We start from the raw sequence: 18,278 nt of genomic DNA, 5'->3' as shown, positions 1-18,278 counted from the left end.
GAGGGACGAAACATCTTTTTTTAGTATTTTTTTTCTGCAATCATAGCCATGCTAATACTTAGCATAGCTGTGTTGGGGCCTGAAATTGGCTGTGACAAAGTATTTCAAAAAGTTTTTTTCGGGCTACCAAATTCGAAAAGTAACATGGACTTCCGTGAGTCCATCCACGGACACTAAGTGTCCGGTACGGATCCGGAACTTTAGCATTTGGGTTTGAGCATCAGCCATTAGTGATTTATTCCAAAGTCAAGGCATATTTACCCAGAATGGCTACCACAGCATTCAACATCATATCATCCCATCTGGACTGCACTTCGTGAGACCATCATTTGTATTGTAACAATACCATGATTCAAAACACACCCAGGCTACATAAAGGCTATGTGACAAAGAAGAAGGGGGATTGAGTACTGTGTCAGATGACATGGCCTCCACAATTAACCAATCTCAACCTGATGGAGATGGTTTCAGATAAGTTGGACAACATAAATATTCAGCACCTCTGGGAATTCATAATAATACCATTAGAAAGCCATTCCAAGTGATGATCTGATGAAAATGCTAGAGAGCCAAGAGTGTTTAAGACTATTCAGAGTTAAAGGGGAGAACTTTGAGGAAAGTAAGGTTTTACACATAACTTGGTTGGTTTCACATGTTTCTTTACTACATGTTTCTTTGTGGTTTTACTATTTTCAGTCTGAATCTATAATATGCACATTCCAATAAGAACAAGGAAAAGTGCTGCATGAACAGTTGTGTCTAACCTTCTGACTGGTATTGTATGTCTCAAATAAAAAAAAAATAGATTAAGTAAATTCAGCTGCATATGAAAGAAAGGAGGATGCAATGGTTTAGGAAGAGAAGCAAAGGTGACATATTTGACCCATATCATAATCCTGCTGCATTGACTCGGGGACAACCTGCATGTCCATCAGTCTGGATGCAGCCATCAACAGGACTTTTTCCTTTTTGATTGGCCAGACTCTTGTGGATTTTCAATAAATATCTAAGGGACAGAAGACTTTTTAATGTCTTGTTCTTTATACAGAAAATATATATATATATATATATATATATATATATATATATATATATATATATATATATATATATATATATATACAGTGGGGCAAAAAAGTATTTAGTTAGTCAGCAATAGTGCAAGTTCCACCACTTAAAAAGATGAGACGCATCTGTAATTTACATCATAGGTAGACCTCAACTATGGGAGACAAACTGAGAAAAAAAAATCCAGAAAATCACATTGTCTGTTTTTTTAACAATTTATTTGCATATTATGGTAGAAAATAAGTATTTGGTCAGAAACAAAATTTCATCTCAATACTTTGTAATATATCCTTTGTTGGCAATGACAGAGGTCAAACGTTTTCTGTAAGTCTTCACAAGGTTGCCACACACTGTTGTTGGTATGTTGGCCCATTCCTCCATGCAGATCTCCTCTAGAGCAGTGATGTTTTTGGCTTTTCTCTTGGCAACACGGACTTTCAACTCCCTCCAAAGGTTTTCTATAGGGTTGAGATCTGGAGACTGGCTAGGCCACTCCAGGACCTTGAAATGCTTCTTACGAAGCCACTCCTTCGTTGCCCTGGTGGTGTGCTTTGGATCATTGTCATGTTGAAAGACCCAGCCACGTTTCATCTTCAATGCCCTTGCTGATGGAAGGAGGTTTGCACTCAAAATCTCACGATACATGGCCCCATTCATTCTTTCATGTACCCGGATCAGTCGTCCTGGCCCCTTTGCAGAGAAACAGCCCCAAAGCATGATGTTTCCACCACCATGCTTTTCAGAAGGTATGGTGTTTGATGGATGCAACTCAGTATTCTTTTTCCTCCAAACACGACAAGTTGTGTTTCTACCAAACAGTTCCAGTTTGGTTTCATCAGACCATAGGACATTCTCCCAAAACTCCTCTGGATCATCCAAATGCTCTCTAGCAAACTTCAGACGGGCCCGGACATGTACTGGCTTAAGCAGTGGGACACGTCTGGCACTGCAGGATCTGAGTCCATGGTGGCGTAGTGTGTTACTTATGGTAGGCCTTGTTACATTGGTCCCAGCTCTCTGCAGTTCATTCACTAGGTCCCCCCGCGTGGTTCTGGGATTTTTGCTCACCGTTCTTGTGATCATTCTGACCCCACGGGGTGGGATTTTGCGTGGAGCCCCAGATCGAGGGAGATTATCAGTGGTCTTGTATGTCTTCCATTTTCTAATCATTGCTCCCACTGTTGATTTCTTCACTCCAAGCTGGTTGGCTATTGCAGATTCAGTCTTCCCAGCCTGGTGCAGGGCTACAATTTTGTTTCTGGTGTCCTTTGACAGCTCTTTGGTCTTCACCATAGTGGAGTTTGGAGTCAGACTGTTTGAGGGTGTGCACAGGTGTCTTTTTATACTGATAACAAGTTTAAACAGGTGCCATTACTACAGGTAATGAGTGGAGGAAAGAGGAGACTCTTAAAGAAGAAGTTACAGGTCTGTGAGAGCCAGAAATCTTGATTGTTTGTTTCTGACCAAATACTTATTTTCCACCATAATATGCAAATAAATTGCTAAAAAAACAGACAATGTGATTTTCTGGATTTTTTTTTCTCAGTTTGTCTCCCATAGTTGAGGTCTACCTATGATGTAAATTACAGACGCCTCTCATCTTTTTAAGTGGTGGAACTTCCACTATTGCTGACTGACTAAATACTTTTTTGCCCCACTGTATATATATATATTTGTACCGTGTTAGACAGTAGAGAGAAAAATATTTAGAATTGAGAGTCCTCAGTGGTTGATACATTTTAATGGCTAACTGAGAAGATGGTAACAGATTGTGTTATTCTATGCCTGATGAAGGGACCTGCATTTCAAAAACCTGATCTGCACATCCAAACATAGACTGAGTGTGAACAGGTGCTGAACCCAGAGTCGCCAACTCGCATATAGTTAAGTAAATAGGGCAGCACACTGCAGCGCCAAAACATGCAAACTTGAAAACACGAAATTTGAACTGCATTACTGCACTAGAAATATGAAAAATGAGAGCTTTTAGCGCATAAAAATGGCCAATTTTATGTGTACCTCGTAGCCACTTTACGGCATCTCTCTTATACGAGGTCCTACGCTTGACCTACCTCGCTGAGAATAAACGTCTCCATCTGAATGGGTACATGTGAAACCTCTTCTTGGACTCAAATTCTCTCTCTCTGTGGAGGGGTATTGGACCTACTATAATTAAAACTGAAGACACAAAAGAGAATAGTAAAACCAAAAACACTCAGTTTGAAAAAATGTTGCAGTAATCCGCAAGTGCTAGTAAAAGATGTAAAAAACAGGGTATTTGGTTGATACGTTTTTTGCAAAAAATGTATACTAAGCTGCTCTACCAATCTTCACGGTATACCCTTATCAGAGCAGTCCTAACTAATGTATGCAATCCCTATCTGATGTATTTAAAAACCTGATCATCTGTATATAACCTGTGTGAACAGGGTTCAGAGAGGAAAAATCCATGTGTGCATACAGGGTAGAACAGCTTTTGTGCAGATAGCCCAAGAGGAGTGGTGGCACTCCCCAGTCTTGTAGACACAAGAGAACAATTATGGAAACAGGAACACATGGGCTACTTGCACAGTGAACAAGTCTGTATGATCATGTTCACACACCACCAAGAAACCTGAAGACACAAAAGAGAATAGTAAAACCAAAAACACTCAGTTTGAAAAAATGTTGCAGTAATCCGCAAGTGCTAGTAAAAGATGTAAAAAACAGGGTATTTGGTTGATACGTTTTTTGCAAAAAATGTATACTAAGCTGCTCTACCAATCTTCACGGTATACCCTTATCAGAGCAGTCCTAACTAATGTATGCAATCCCTATCTGATGTATTTAAAAACCTGATCATCTGTATATAACCTGTGTGAACAGGGTTCAGAGAGGAAAAATCCATGTGTGCATACAGGGTAGAACAGCTTTTGTGCAGATAGCCCAAGAGGTAGCCCATGTGTTCCTGTTTCCATAATTGTTCTCTTGTGTCTACAAGACTGGGGAGTTCCACCACTCCTCTTGGGCTATCTGCACAAAAGCTGTTCTACCCTGTATGCACACATGGATTTTTCCTCTCTGAACCCTGTTCACACAGGTTATATACAGATGATCAGGTTTTTAAATACATCAGATAGGGATTGCATACATTAGTTAGGACTGCTCTGATAAGGGTATACCGTGAAGATTGGTAGAGCAGCTTAGTATACATTTTTTGCAAAAAACGTATCAACCAAATACCCTGTTTTTTACATCTTTTACTAGCACTTGCGGATTACTGCAACATTTTTTCAAACTGAGTGTTTTTGGTTTTACTATTCTCTTTTGTGTCTTCAGGTTTCTTGGTGGTGTGTGAACATGATCATACAGACTTGTTCACTGTGCAAGTAGCCCATGTGTTCCTGTTTCCATAATTGTTCTCTTGTGTCTACAAGACTGGGGAGTTCCACCACTCCTCTTGGGCTATCTGCACAAAAGCTGTTCTACCCTGTATGCACACATGGATTTTTCCTCTCTGAACCCTGTTCACACAGGTTATATACAGATGATCAGGTTTTTAAATACATCAGATAGGGATTGCATACATTAGTTAGGACTGCTCTGATAAGGGTATACCGTGAAGATTGGTAGAGCAGCTTAGTATACATTTTTTGCAAAAAACGTATCAACCAAATACCCTGTTTTTTACATCTTTTACTATCACTTGCGGATTACTGCAACATTTTTTCAAACTGAGTGTTTTTGGTTTTACTATTCTCTTTTGTGTCTTCAGGTTTCTTGGTGGTGTGTGAACATGATCATACAGACTTGTTCACTGTGCAAGTAGCCCATGTATAATTAAAACACCTGAAGCTAGGAGGCGGGAGTGCACGATCAGAAGGCTAGAGAATACATTTCAAAACCCTGATCTGCACATCCAAACATAGACTGAGTGTGAACAGGTGCTGAACCCAGAGTCGCCAACTTGCATATAGTTAAGTAAATAGGGCAGCACACTGCAGCGCCAAAACATGCAAACTTGAAAACACGAAATTTGAACTGCATTACTGCACTAGAAATATGAAGGGACCTGAGTAGTCTCGAAAGCTTGCAATTTGTTACCATCTTCTCAGTTAGCCATTAAAAGGTATCAACCACTGAGGACTCTCAATTCTAAATTTTTTTTTTGTTCTTTATAGTAACTCATGTACTTACCCTAATGGCTCTTTCTTTGTAAATGTTAAGTTACGATTTGGACGAGCTTGATTTATTGGAATAGTAGAGCCCTAAAAAATAAATGTTATTGTGTTTAATACATTTACTGTTTACCAACATTCTTATGTGTAACTTTAGCAACCACTGCTAGGCAGCCACTGTCAATACAAATCAAATGTTTGAAACAAAGATGGCTTAAGGTCACTGTAATTACCATTTACTGTAAATGCTTAGATCTGTGTAAAAGCCCACCACATTAGATGGTCGAAGGTCATGCCAAATTAGTGGGTCCAGACAAATTTGATCTACTATTTATGAAGGCTTCACAAATCTCCCTCGACTAATGATGTTGGGGGGAGGGAGATTGGGCAGTTTGAAATCAAACACATAAACCATTTATCGTCCAGGTATACAGGTCACCACCAGAGATGTCTGCCAGCGGTTCACTGCGCTCTCCCCTTAAAGAGCATATGAATACTTGCCCAAGCCAAGTGGACCAAGTATATTTTGGAAGTCTGGAAAGTTAGCTGTTGTTCAAATGACATCTGTCTGTGGAGTATGGGAATTATTTTATTTATACCTAGGTCAGTAACCAGAAAGGTACGTTCACTCGTTGCTTTTTTGCAGCTTTTTTTTTCTGCAGCCAAAACCTGACCTCTTGGCAGTAAAAAAAAAAAAAGCTGCAGACAAACGTAGGTTTTGCTGCAATTTTTTGTTTTGCTGCATTTTTCAGGATACCAAAGTTCAGCTTTGCTTCCACCTTGCAGCAATGAACAATACAAAGTGTTAGGCCACCATTGCAAGACATACCTTATGTAAAACCATAAAACATTTTTTTAATGTAAAAATAGCAGGGAGAAGTTGAATTGGTAGATCATTATTTACTTAACACCTTGGTAGGGATTCAGCTGGTAGGGCATTGTTCACTTTCACACATTGATAGGGCACTGTTTGCCTTCTCACGTTGGTAGGTTATTGAGTTGGTAGATCATAGTTTACTTTTAGAATTAAATGCCGAGAATGGAAGTTATTCTGGGCTCTCTGGAGTCACAACGAAGGAGAAGTAAAGTAAAAATGTAGGTTTATTGTCTAAGCGTTTACAGTTCACCAACACCTTCTTCAGGACAACCATACATAACACGAGATAATCACACATACATGGTATAAATAATTTAAAATAATCCAGAGAGCACAGAATAACTTCCATTCCCAGCATCTAATTCTGAGATATCCATAGAAAGCTGTAGCATCTGAATTTCGAGCTTTTTAGGTGCAGTGTCACACGCAACCCTATTAGGTGAGCAGTTCTGTTACTTCTTAATCTTTACCAATCGTTTATGTTGGCTAAGAACCTATTGGGCTCTTGCATTTCTTTATAGTTTACTTTTAGACATTCCACAGCCCACTCTGAGCCCCAGCCCCTTCTGTCATGAGGCAGATATCAGGGAGAGCGTAGCAAAATGCCTGCTCCCTATCTGACAGATGCGGCACACTAGCTAACACAGTAGCGAAGTCTCAGTGCAGTGTACTGTGCAGAGAAGCTGACCTGATAAGGTTCTCACAGGCTCCACTGTCAGTGCTACAGTCAGCTCCACTCCATGGGCTAGTGATGTGTCGTTTGCGAACGATCTGACACAAAGAGCCGGCTCCCTACTGTGAACGATGGGCACACCAGTGAGAGCCACTAAAATCCCTGAATGGCTCACACTGGGCATAAAATCCCGGACTCCGGCAGGCGTAACCCCGCCCACATGAGCAAAACTCCACCCACTCATCAATTTAATTGGTTCCTAGCAAGTGGGCGGAGTTACTGCAGTAAGTGGGCGTGGTTTTGGGCGCCTGAACACACATTCAATGGGGATCCATTTAGGATCCAAAAAGCCGTTTTGTGAGCTGAAACAACCAGCGGAGCCATGAGCGGAGCCATGAGAGCTGGATCACCAAAAAGAGCCGGACTGCCAATCACTACCATGCTGCTCTAGTTCACGGCACGCTGGACCTCCCCTGGGTCCTAGTGCCCACCCTAGATTTCTTTCTTAACCCCTTATTGACAGAGCCAAATTTTTGAAATCTGACCACTGTCAGTTTATGTGGTAATAACTCTGAAATTCCTTAATAAATACCAGTGATTTTTCATGGCACGCTATAAATTTATGATGATGTTAAATTTGGATCAATATATTTTGCGTTCATTTATAAACATTATCAAAGTTTGACAAAAATGTAAAAAAAAAATGCAATTTTCAAACTTTGAATGATTATCCCTTTAATCCAGATAGTCATACCACAATAAATAACATTTCCCTCATGTCGGCTTTACATCAGCACCATTTGTAAAATGTTATTTTATTTTGTTAGCATTTTAGGAGGTTTAAAAATGTAGCTGTAATTTTTCATTTTTTCAAGGAAATGTACAAAAACATTTTTAGTGACCTATCCAGGTTTGAAGTGACTTTGAGGGTCGTATTTATTGGAAAAAACCCAAAGTGATACCATTTTAAAAACAGCACCCCCTGAACATGTTGAAAACTGCTGTCTGGTAGTTAATTAACCCTTCAGGTAATTTTCAGGAATTAATGTAAAGTGGCATGACAGAAATGAAAAATTGTATTTTTACCACCTAAATGTTGCTAACGTCTAAACAGGCTGCTGTAGCCGGGAGACTCTAAGGCGGTTATATGGCTGTGAATTGCCATGGCAAACATCAGGACAACAGACTCATGGGGTTAAGTAGGAAGCCCCCCACACACAATAACCATTTATATGATGTAATCACTTTTGACAGCAGCATCTAAGGGGTTAAACAGATATGGACAGTGTCTACGTTGATCGTGGCTAATGCAGCAAGTTGTCAGCTACAGAGTACAGCAGACAAGTGCTGGATTGTCACCTGTATGGGGATGCTATTCTCTTACATCTGAGGTTTACAGGTTCTCTTACATCTCTCAGCGCTGAGATCTCATCTCCCGAGATCTTGGTGCCAAGATCTCCATCTGCGCATGCGCCGCCCCGGCCGGCAGACATTTTCCCGGAGTTCAGTCCACCGCATAGGAAACCATGTCACTGCATGGGCTCTCGACTTTCACAAGATGTCCGCAGAGCCCCTGCAGCACCGGACACCAGCAGCGGAGCGCCACACTGCACATCTGAACACCCCCTCATCCCAGCATGTGGCCGGTAAGGAATATCTGAATGAAAAGACGCACACCCCATTTTCTCCCAACATTTTTTGGGGAAAAAAGTGTGTATCATCATCCGAAAAATTGGGTACCTTACATGAACACTATATCCTTCTGCCTGTAGAAAACAATAGTCAGGTTAATAACACCTGGGCATTAACTGCTAGCTGCACTTTATGGATTTGTCCCCATCATACATGACTATATATGTTTTTTTATACTCTTAGATTGGAAACCTATATAATATGTTAATAATATTCTATTAATTGGGTACTACTTTTACTTACAACACCCATACATCGTTTCAGCTTCTATTTCTAAGCAATACTAAGCAGTATATGCCTCAGCTATTAAAAGTATGTTTTTCTCTGAAACGCCACAGCTTTACAGGGACAAACATACCTTGCTGAGATTGTACAGCTGGGGCCTGATACATGCTGGACATGGTTTGGGCATCATGCATCACCTGCCAGGCTCCCTTTAAAAGGGTTGTCCAGGCTTGGGATAGAAGTCTGCGTTCAATCACGTACCTGTAGACTGCCAAATCATGACAGTGTTCAGTGTGTCTGTTGTCATGAGTACGATCACATGCGACCATATGTTTGCAATTTGCAAGTGCCGATTAGATAAGCTTGGCATCTTTCAATAGAAGAAAACTGAGAGAAGCCGGCATTTAATTTAAAACGCGTCACTAATCCTGCCCATCGGTGATAACATCACATGATCACTGATGGGTCAGCATAACAACCAGAGATCTCCAGCAGACCTCTATGGTTGTCATTGCCAGACTGCTATGAGTTCCGCTCGGTGGTCGGCTCTCATAGCAAGTGAGCATTTCTGCTACACACAGGTGATCTGATCCTCACCTGTGTGAAGCAGAGGCGATGAAAGTACTGCAGCTTCTAGTCTACACTCCCTGACAGAAGTTATGTCGCTTATCCATGATATATAAATAAAAGCTTATAACCTGACGTTAAATTCATCCATTGTTGTATAAATTATTCTTTTGAAAGCTGAAACCCTCCAAAATGTGGTTTAGGTTAAGAAAATAAATTGGCATCAATGCAGAAATATTGATCAGTTAATGGACACAGAATGGTCAGATTTTGGCAAGACAAAAGTTGTGTCACCTGGTCATATAATGCACCCAATCATAGTTTACATCCTCACCTGTGCTCAGTAAATTACAGAAAGTAATGTGATATTCAAACAAATAATTAACTTAAAATACAAATGTGTTGCATAACATTGGTGAAGTTGTGGTGCTATTAGAGTCATATTTAATATTTTGTGTGACTTCCATGAGCTTGAAGGACTGCATCCATGCGGCTCAACAATGATTCATACAATTTATTAATGAAGTCATCAGGAATAGCAAAGAATGCAGTCTTACATGCTTCCCAGAGTTCATCTAGATTCTTTGGTTTTGTCTTCCAAGCTTCCTCTTTCATCCTACCCCAAACATGCTCAATGATGTTCATGTCTGGTGACTGGGCTGGCCAGTCCTTGAGCACCTTGATCTTTTTTGCCTGTAGGAACTTTGTTGCAGAGATGGATGTATGAGATGGAGCACCATCCTGCTGCAGAATTTGACCCCTTTTATGATTTGGAATATACGAGGCAGCTAATACTTCTTGATATTGAAGGCTATTGGTATTGCCTTCCACCTTGCAAATGTTTCGCACACCCCCATACTGAATGGAACCCCAAACCATGATCTTTCCACCACCAAATGTAATTGATTTCTGGGTGTATTTTGGATCCATGCGGGCTGTAGTAGGTCTCCTGCAGTATTTGCGGCAGCTCTGGTGTAATTCTACTGAAGATTCATCAGAGAAATCCACCTTCTGTCACTTTTCCAGCGTCCATCTGTTTAGCAGGCTGTGGGACTTTGTAAATGCCATACGTTTTTTTATTTGCCTTTTGTTTAGTGCTGGCTTCTGGGCACTGATTCGACCACGGAGGCCATTTCGAGACAGAATCCTACAAACTGTTATAGTCGACACAGGGACTTGAGGTGACCAGGCCTGTTGGAGCTCTGCTGCAGTGGAAGAGGGGCTTGCTTTGGATTTTCTAACCAATAAACGTTCTTACTGAGCAGTTGTCTTGCGGGCCTTCCAGACCTGGGCTTGTCAAACACATCTCCAGTCTCTTCAAATCACATTAAGGGTAGTCTCACACGTCCAGATAATTCCACTACTGGAAAAATCGGTACCGGAATACGTGTGCCGCCCGTGTGCCCACTGGGTACCACACGCACCGTGCAGGAGACAGACCTAAAGTTTAGCGCTGTCCCCTGCATCTGGTGCTGAAGCCGCGATTCATATCTTCCCTGCAGCAGCGTTTGCTGTAGAGAAGATATGAATAATCGTGTTCAAAATAAATATCCATGTGCCCAACCCCCTCCCACCCCCTGTGCGCCCGCCTGCTGTTCTTAAAATACTCACCCGGCTCCCTCGCTGGCTGTCGCTGCTTCCTGTCCTGGCCGCACCTTCTACTGTATGAGCGGTCACGTGGGGCCGCTCATTTACAGTAATGAATATGCGGCTCCACCCCTATGGGAGGTGGAGCCGCATATGCATGATTGTAATGGGCGGCCCCACGTGACCGCTCATACAGTAGAAGGTGCGGCCAGGACAGGAAGCAGCGCCAGCCAGCGAGGGAGCCGGGTGAGTATTTTAAGAACAGCAGGCGGGCGCACAGGGGGTGGGAGGAGGGTGGGCACATGGATATTTATTTTAAACATGATTATTCATATCTTCTCTACAGCAAACGCTGCTGCAGTGAAGATATGAATCACGGCTTCAGCACCATGTGGGGCGGACAGTGCTTACAGTAGCGCTGTCTCCTGCACGGCACACGAACACTGACATGTCTCCGTGTTTGGCACACGGAGACACGGTCCGCAAAAAATCAATGACATCTGCACAGATGCATTGATTTCACTGTGTCTACGTGTGTCAGTAGCTCCGGTACGTGAGGAAACTGTCACCTCACGTACCGGAGCCACTGACGTGTGAAACCGGCCTAAGGCTATATTCACACTTTGCGGATTTTGCTGCGGATCCGCAGCGGATTTGACCGCTGCGGATCCGCAGCAGTTTCCCATGAGTTTACATTTCAATGTAAACCTATGGGAAACAAAAAACGCTGTGCACATGCTGCAGAAAAATCCGCGCGGAAACGCTGCGGATTACATTCCGCAGCATGTCACTTCTTTTCTGCGGATTTTCAGCTGCTCCAATAGAAAACTGCAGTTGAAAATCCGCAGAAGAAAACGCAGTAAAAACCGCGATAAATCCGCAGTAAAAACCGCGATGGGTTTTCACTGCGGATTTTGCAATTCCGCTGCGGAAAAATCCGCAGTGGAATCTGCAAAGTGTGCACATAGCCTAAAGGTGCCAGCCACCTCTGCAGTGGATCTGGTCTTCAGCCTCTTGATAATCCAGGCTTTGGTCGCAGGGTGGATTTTTGGCATGTTGTCAGAGCTCAAGTTGCAGTTCAAGTGAAGGTTTGGGGTGCTGAGTTCCTTTTTATACACGCACACTAATTAACCGATCATTTACTGAGCACAGGTGAGGATGTAAACTAGGATTGGGTGCATTATATGACCAGGTGACAAAACTTTTGTCTTGCTAAAATCTGACCATTCTAGGTCCATTAACTGATCAATATTTCTGCATTGATGCCAAATTACTTTCTTCACCTAAACCACATTTTGGAGGGTTTCAGCTTTCAAAAGAATAATTTATACCATCAATGGATGAATTTAACATCAGGTTATAAGCTTTTATTTACATAACATGGATAAGTGACATAACTTCTGTCAGGTAGTGTACCATGGAGACTATTAAAGCATGCAAAAAGTAAAAATAAAAAAAAGTTTTTAAAAAAAGAAAAAAATTTATAAAAGTTGAAATCACCCCCCTTTCGCCTTATTCAAAATAAAACAATAAATCAAATATACACATATTTGTCATCCCCGTGTTCAGAATCGCCCATTCTATCAATATGAAAAAAGAATTAACCCGATCGCTAAACGGCGTAACGAGAAAAATATTAAAAATGCCAGAGTTACTTTTTTTTGGTCGCCGCTACATTGCAATAAAATGCAATAACTGGTGATCAAAAGATCACATCTACACCAAAAAAGGCTATCAATAAAAACATCAGCTCGGTGCGCAATAAATAACCTCTCATCCAGCCCCAGATCACGGAAAATGGAGATGCTACAGGTCTCGGAAAATAGAGCCATTTTTTTTAAACAAATTTTGGATTTTTTTCACCACTTACCGTATATACTCGAGTATAAGCCGAGATTTTAAGCCCACTTTTTTGGGCTGAAAGTCCCCCTCTCGGCTTATACTCGAGTCATACCCAGGGGTCGGCAGGGGAGGGGGAGCGGGGGCTGTGTAATTATACTCATCTACTCCTGGTGCGGTCCCTGCACGTCCCTGCTTCTTCCAGCGCTGCAGCTTCTTCCTGTACTGAGCGGTCACATGGTACCGCTCATTACAGTAATGAATATGCGGCTCCACCTCCCATAGAGGTGGAGCCGCATATTCATTACTTTAATGAGCGGTAACTGTGACCGCTCAATAGAGGAAGAAGATGTAGCGCTGGAACAAGCAGGGACTGCACCGTGCTAGGAGCAGGTGAGTATAACGTGGAGGGGAGTGCTGCGCTGTGCGATATTCACCACTCCTCGTTCCGCTGCGGCTCCGTCTTCAGCGTCCTCTGGCTGTGACGCTCAGGTCAGAGGGCGCGGTGATGTGGTCAGTGCACGCCCTCTGCGTGAACGTCAGTGCTGAAGACGGAGCCGCACGGGAACGAGGAGCAGGTGACTATTGAAAGTGCCGGGGGCCTGAACGAAGAGGTGAGTATGATTTTTTTTTTTTATCGCAGCAAAAGCATATGGGGCAAGTGACTGTATGGAGCATCTTATGGGGCCATAACGTTTATGCAGCACTATATGCGGCAAGTGACTGTATGGAGCATCTTATGGGACCATAACGCTTGTGCAGCACTATATGGGGCAAGTTACTGTATGGAGCATCTTATGGGGCCATAACGCTTGTGCAGCACTATATGGGGCAAGTGACTGTATGGTGCATCTTATGGGGCCATAACATTTGTGCAATACTATAAGGGGCAAGTGACTGTATGGATGATCTTATGGGGCCATAACGTTTGTGCAGCACTATAATGGGCAAGTGACTGTATGGATGATCTTATGGGGCCATAACGTTTGTGCAGCACAATAATGGGCCTGGCTATTTATTGCTTGCGTTGAGAAACACATGATGGTGTCTCCGCGGCTTTTCTACATACATTTGCATATTTCCCATAAGGGATGGGGGTAGTGTTCTGGATCACTGCATTGAGAAACACGTGATGGTGTCTCCGTGGTGTTGGATGTTTTGATCTCCCCGAGGTCATTCATCCTTATGTTTATAGACTTTCTACTAGGCACTGCTCCTAATAGCCAGTTTCCTACTCCACACTGATGAGGGGCAAATACCCCGGAACAGCTGTCTGTGGATGGATACCATGTTTTGGCATAGGTGGTTTTCCTTTATGGATGCTGCCCTTCCCGTGGTTGTTCCTTCCCGGTGAAGGACCTGGCTATTTATTGCTTGCGTTGAGAAACACGTGATGGTGTCTCCGCGGCTTTTCTACATGCATTTGCATATTTCCCATAAGGGATGGGGGCAGTGTTCTGGATCACTGCATTGAGACACACGTGATGGTGTCTCCGGGGTGTTGGATGTTTTGATCTCCCCGAGGTCATTCATCCTTATGTTTATATGTGAACTTGTAATGACCTGGAGAATCATAATGGTAGGTCAGTTTTAGCATTTAGTGAACATGGTAAAAAACAAACAAACATAAAACAACTGTGGAATTGCACTTTTTTAAAAAATTTCCCCGCACTTGAAATTTGTTTCCCGCTTTCCAGTACACAATATGTTAAAACCAATGGTGTCGTTCAAAAGTACAACTTGTCCCGCAATAAACAAGTCCTCACATGGCCATTTTGACAGAAAAATAAAAAGGTATGGCTCTGGGAAGAAGGGGAGCAAAAAACTAAAACACAAAAATGGAAAATGGCCCGGCGATTAAGGGGTTAAATGTTAAAATTTAGGAAGAATTCAGCACTTGAGGTATAGAACAAGAGTGATTTATCAAATTAATACAATGTGAATAAAATGTCATTCTTGTTGCATAGTGCGGGGTTTACTTTTATTTTCTATCATGGGTTGGAACCCTACTCTGGAGTGCGGTATACTAATTGTTAAATGTTAAGCAAACACTTCAGAAGCATTATTGTTTACAGGAGTACCAGTTGCATAGCTAACAGATGGCAGAGGGCACAGTCAGCTGTTTATAGTGGAGCTGTGGGTCCCTAATACTGTATAAAGGTACCGTCACACTAGACGATATCGCTAGCGATCCGTGACGTTGCAGCGTCCTCGCTAGCGATATCGTCCAGTGTGACAGGCAGCAGCGATCAGGCCCCTGCTGTGCTGTCACTGGTCGGGGAAGAAAGTCCAGAACTTTATTTGGTCGCTGGACTCCCCGCAGACATCGCTGAATCGGCGTGTGTGACACCGATTCAGCGATGTCTTCACTGGTAACCAGGGTAAACATTGGGTAACTAAGCGCAGGGCCGCGCTTAGTAACCCGATGTTTACACTGGTTACCATCCTAAAAGTAAAAAAAAAACAAACAGTACATACTTACCTACTGCTGTCTGTCCTCCAGCGCTGTGCTCTGCTCTCCTCCTGTACTGGCTGTGAGCGTCGGTCAGCCGGAAAGCAGAGCGGTGACGTCACCGCTCTGCTTTCCGGCCGCTGTGCTCACACAGACAGTACAGGAGGAGTGCAGAGCACAGCACTGGACGACAGACAGCGGTAGGTAAGTATGTACTGTTTGGTTTTTTTTACTTTTCGGATGGTAACCAGGGTAAACATCGGGTTACTAAGCGCGGCTCTGCGCTTAGTTACCCGATGTTTACCCTGGTTACCGGCATCGTTGGTTGCTGGAGAGCGGTCTGTGTGACAGCTCTCCAGCGACCAAACAGCGACGCTGCAGCGATCCGGATCGTTGTCGGTATCGCTGCAGCGTCGCTAAGTGTGACGGTACCTTTAGGGAGCAATATATAATGTGCATAGTGGAGCTGTGGGTTCCTCATACTGTACAGAGGAGCTGTGGCAGCAATATACTGTGTATAGTGGAAATGTGGGTCCCTTATACTGTATAGGAGAGCTGGGGAGCAATATACTGTGTATAATGGAGCTGTGGTCCCTCATACTGTATAGCGGAGCTGTGGGAGCAATATACTGTGCATAGTGGATCTGTGGGTGCCTCATACTGTATAGTGGAGCTGTGGGTCCCTAATACTGTATAAGGGAGCAATATATAATGTGCATAGTGGAGCTGTGGGTTCCTCATACTGTACAGAGGAGCTGTGGCAGCAATATACTGTGTATAGTGGAGATGTGGGTCCCTTATACTGTATAGGAGAGCTGTGGGAGCAATATACTGTGTATAATGGAGCTGTGGTCCCTCATACTGTATAGGGGAGCTATGGGAGCCATATACTGTGTATAGTGGAGTTGTGGGTCCCTTATACTGTATAGGAGAGCTGGGGAGCAATATACTGTGTATAATGGAGCTGTGGTCCCTCATACTGTATAGCAGAGCTGTGGGAGCAGTATACTGTGCATAGTGGACCTGTGGGTCCCTCATACTGTACAGGGGAGTTGTGGGAGCAGTATACTGTGTATAATGGAGCTGTGTGTCCCTCACACTGTATAGGGGAGCTGTGGGAGCAATATACTGTGCATAGTGGACCTGTGGGTCCCTCATACTGGATAGGGGAAAAACCCAATGTGGCTAAACAAAGAAGTAAGACAGGCAATTTACAGTAAAAAGAAAGCATTTGCACTACTAAAGCAGGATGGCACCATTGAAGCTCTAAAAAACTATAGGGAGAAAAATACTTTATCTAAAAAACTAATTAAAGCTGCCAAAAAGGAAACAGAGAAGCACATTGCTAAGGAGAGTAAAACTAATCCCAAACTGTTCTTCAACTATATCAATAGTAAAAGAATAAAAACTGAAAATGTAGGCCCCTTAAAAAATAGTGAGGAAAGAATGGTTGTAGATGACGAGGAAAAAGCTAACATATTAAACACCTTCTTCTCCACGGTATTCACGGTGGAAAATGAAATGCTAGGTGAAATCCCAAGAAACAATGAAAACCCTATATTAACCCCTTAGTGACAGAGCCAATTTGGTACTTAATGACCGAGCCAATTTTTGCAATTCTGACCACTGTCACTTTATGAGGTTATAACTCTGGAACGCTTCAACGGATCCCGCTGATTCTGAGATTGTTTTTTCGTGACATATTGTACTTCATGTTAGTGGTAACATTTCTTCGATATTACTCGCGATTATTTATGAAAAAAACGGAAATATGGCGAAAATTTTTAAAATTTTGCAATTTTCAAACTTTGTATTTTTATGCCCTTAAATCAGAGAGATATGTCACGAAAAATAGTTAATAAATAACATTTCCCACATGTCTACTTTACATCAGCACAATTTTGGAAACAAAATTTTTTTTTGTTAGGGAGTTATAAGGGTTAAAAGTTGACCAGCAATTTCTCATTTTTACAACACCATTTTTTTTTAGGGACCACATCACATTTGAAGTCATTTTGAGGGGTCTATATGATAGAAAATAATGAAGTGTGACACCATTCTAAAAACTACACCCCTCAAGGTTCTCAAAACCACATTCAAGAAGTTTATTAACCCTTTACGTGCTTCACAGGAACTGAAACAATGTGGAAGGAAAAAATGAACATTTAACTTTTTTTTGCAAACATCTTAATTCAGAACCATTTTTTTTATTTTCACAAGTGTAAAAACAGAAATGTAACCATAAATTTTGTTATGCAATTTCTCCTGAATACGCCAATACCCCATGTGTGGGGGTAAACCACTGTTAGGGCGCACCGCAGAACTTAGAAGTGAAGGAGCGCCGTTTGACTTTTTCAATGCAGAATTGGCTGGAATTGAGATCGGACGCCATGTCACGTTTAGAGAGCCCCTGATGTGCCTAAACAGTGGAAACCCCCCACAAGTGACACCATTTTGGAAACTAGACCCCTTAAGGAACTTATCTAGATGTGTGGCGAGCACTTTGAACCCCCAAGTGCTTCACAGAAGTTTATAACGTAGAGCCGTGAAAATAAAAAAATCGCTTTTGTTTACACAAAAATGATCTTTTTGCCCACAAATTCTTATTTTCACAAGGGTAACAGGAGAAATTAGACCACAAAAGTTGTTGTGCGATTTCTCCTGAATACGTCGATACCCCATATGTGAGGGTAAACCACTGTTTGGGCGCACCGCAGAGCTTGGAAGTGAAGGAGCGCCGTTTTACTTTTTCAATGTAGAATTGGCTGGAATTGAGATTGGACGCCATGTCGCGTTTGGAGAGCCCCTGATGTGCCTAAACAGTGGAAACCCCCCACAAGTGACACCATTTTGGAAACTAGACCCCTTAAGGAACTTATCTAGATGTGTGGCGAGCACTTTGAACCCCCATGTGCTTCACAGAAGTTTATAACGTAGAGCCGTGAAAAAAAAAAAATCGCATTTTTTCTACAAAAATGATCTTTTTGCCCACAAATTTTTATTTTCACAAGGGTAACAGGAGAAATTAGACCACAAAAGTTGTTGTGCAATTTCTCCTGAGTACGCTGATACTCAATATGTGGGGGTAAACCACTGTTAGGGCGCACCGCAGAGCTTGGAAGAGAAGGAGTGCCGTTTTAC

The 18,278-nt window shown here is 42.4% G+C and overlaps 1 protein-coding gene across 1 annotated transcript in view; it reads right to left on the bottom strand.

Annotated features, from left to right (window-relative positions):
* Positions 1-18,278, bottom strand: part of ALDH1L2 (aldehyde dehydrogenase 1 family member L2) — a 109,757-nt gene that overhangs the window by 18,187 nt on the left and 73,292 nt on the right. The window contains exon 14 of the mRNA XM_069764215.1: positions 5,245-5,315. Within this exon, the coding sequence (XP_069620316.1) occupies positions 5,245-5,315 (71 nt within the window). The remainder of the gene's footprint in view (positions 1-5,244; positions 5,316-18,278) is intronic.

Source organism: Ranitomeya imitator, chromosome 4, assembly GCF_032444005.1.
Source record: "Ranitomeya imitator isolate aRanImi1 chromosome 4, aRanImi1.pri, whole genome shotgun sequence".
Taxonomy (NCBI): Eukaryota; Metazoa; Chordata; class Amphibia; order Anura; family Dendrobatidae; genus Ranitomeya; species Ranitomeya imitator.
The sequence above is the reverse complement of the archived record's forward strand: the minus strand, read 5'-3'. Positions and strand labels throughout refer to the sequence as shown.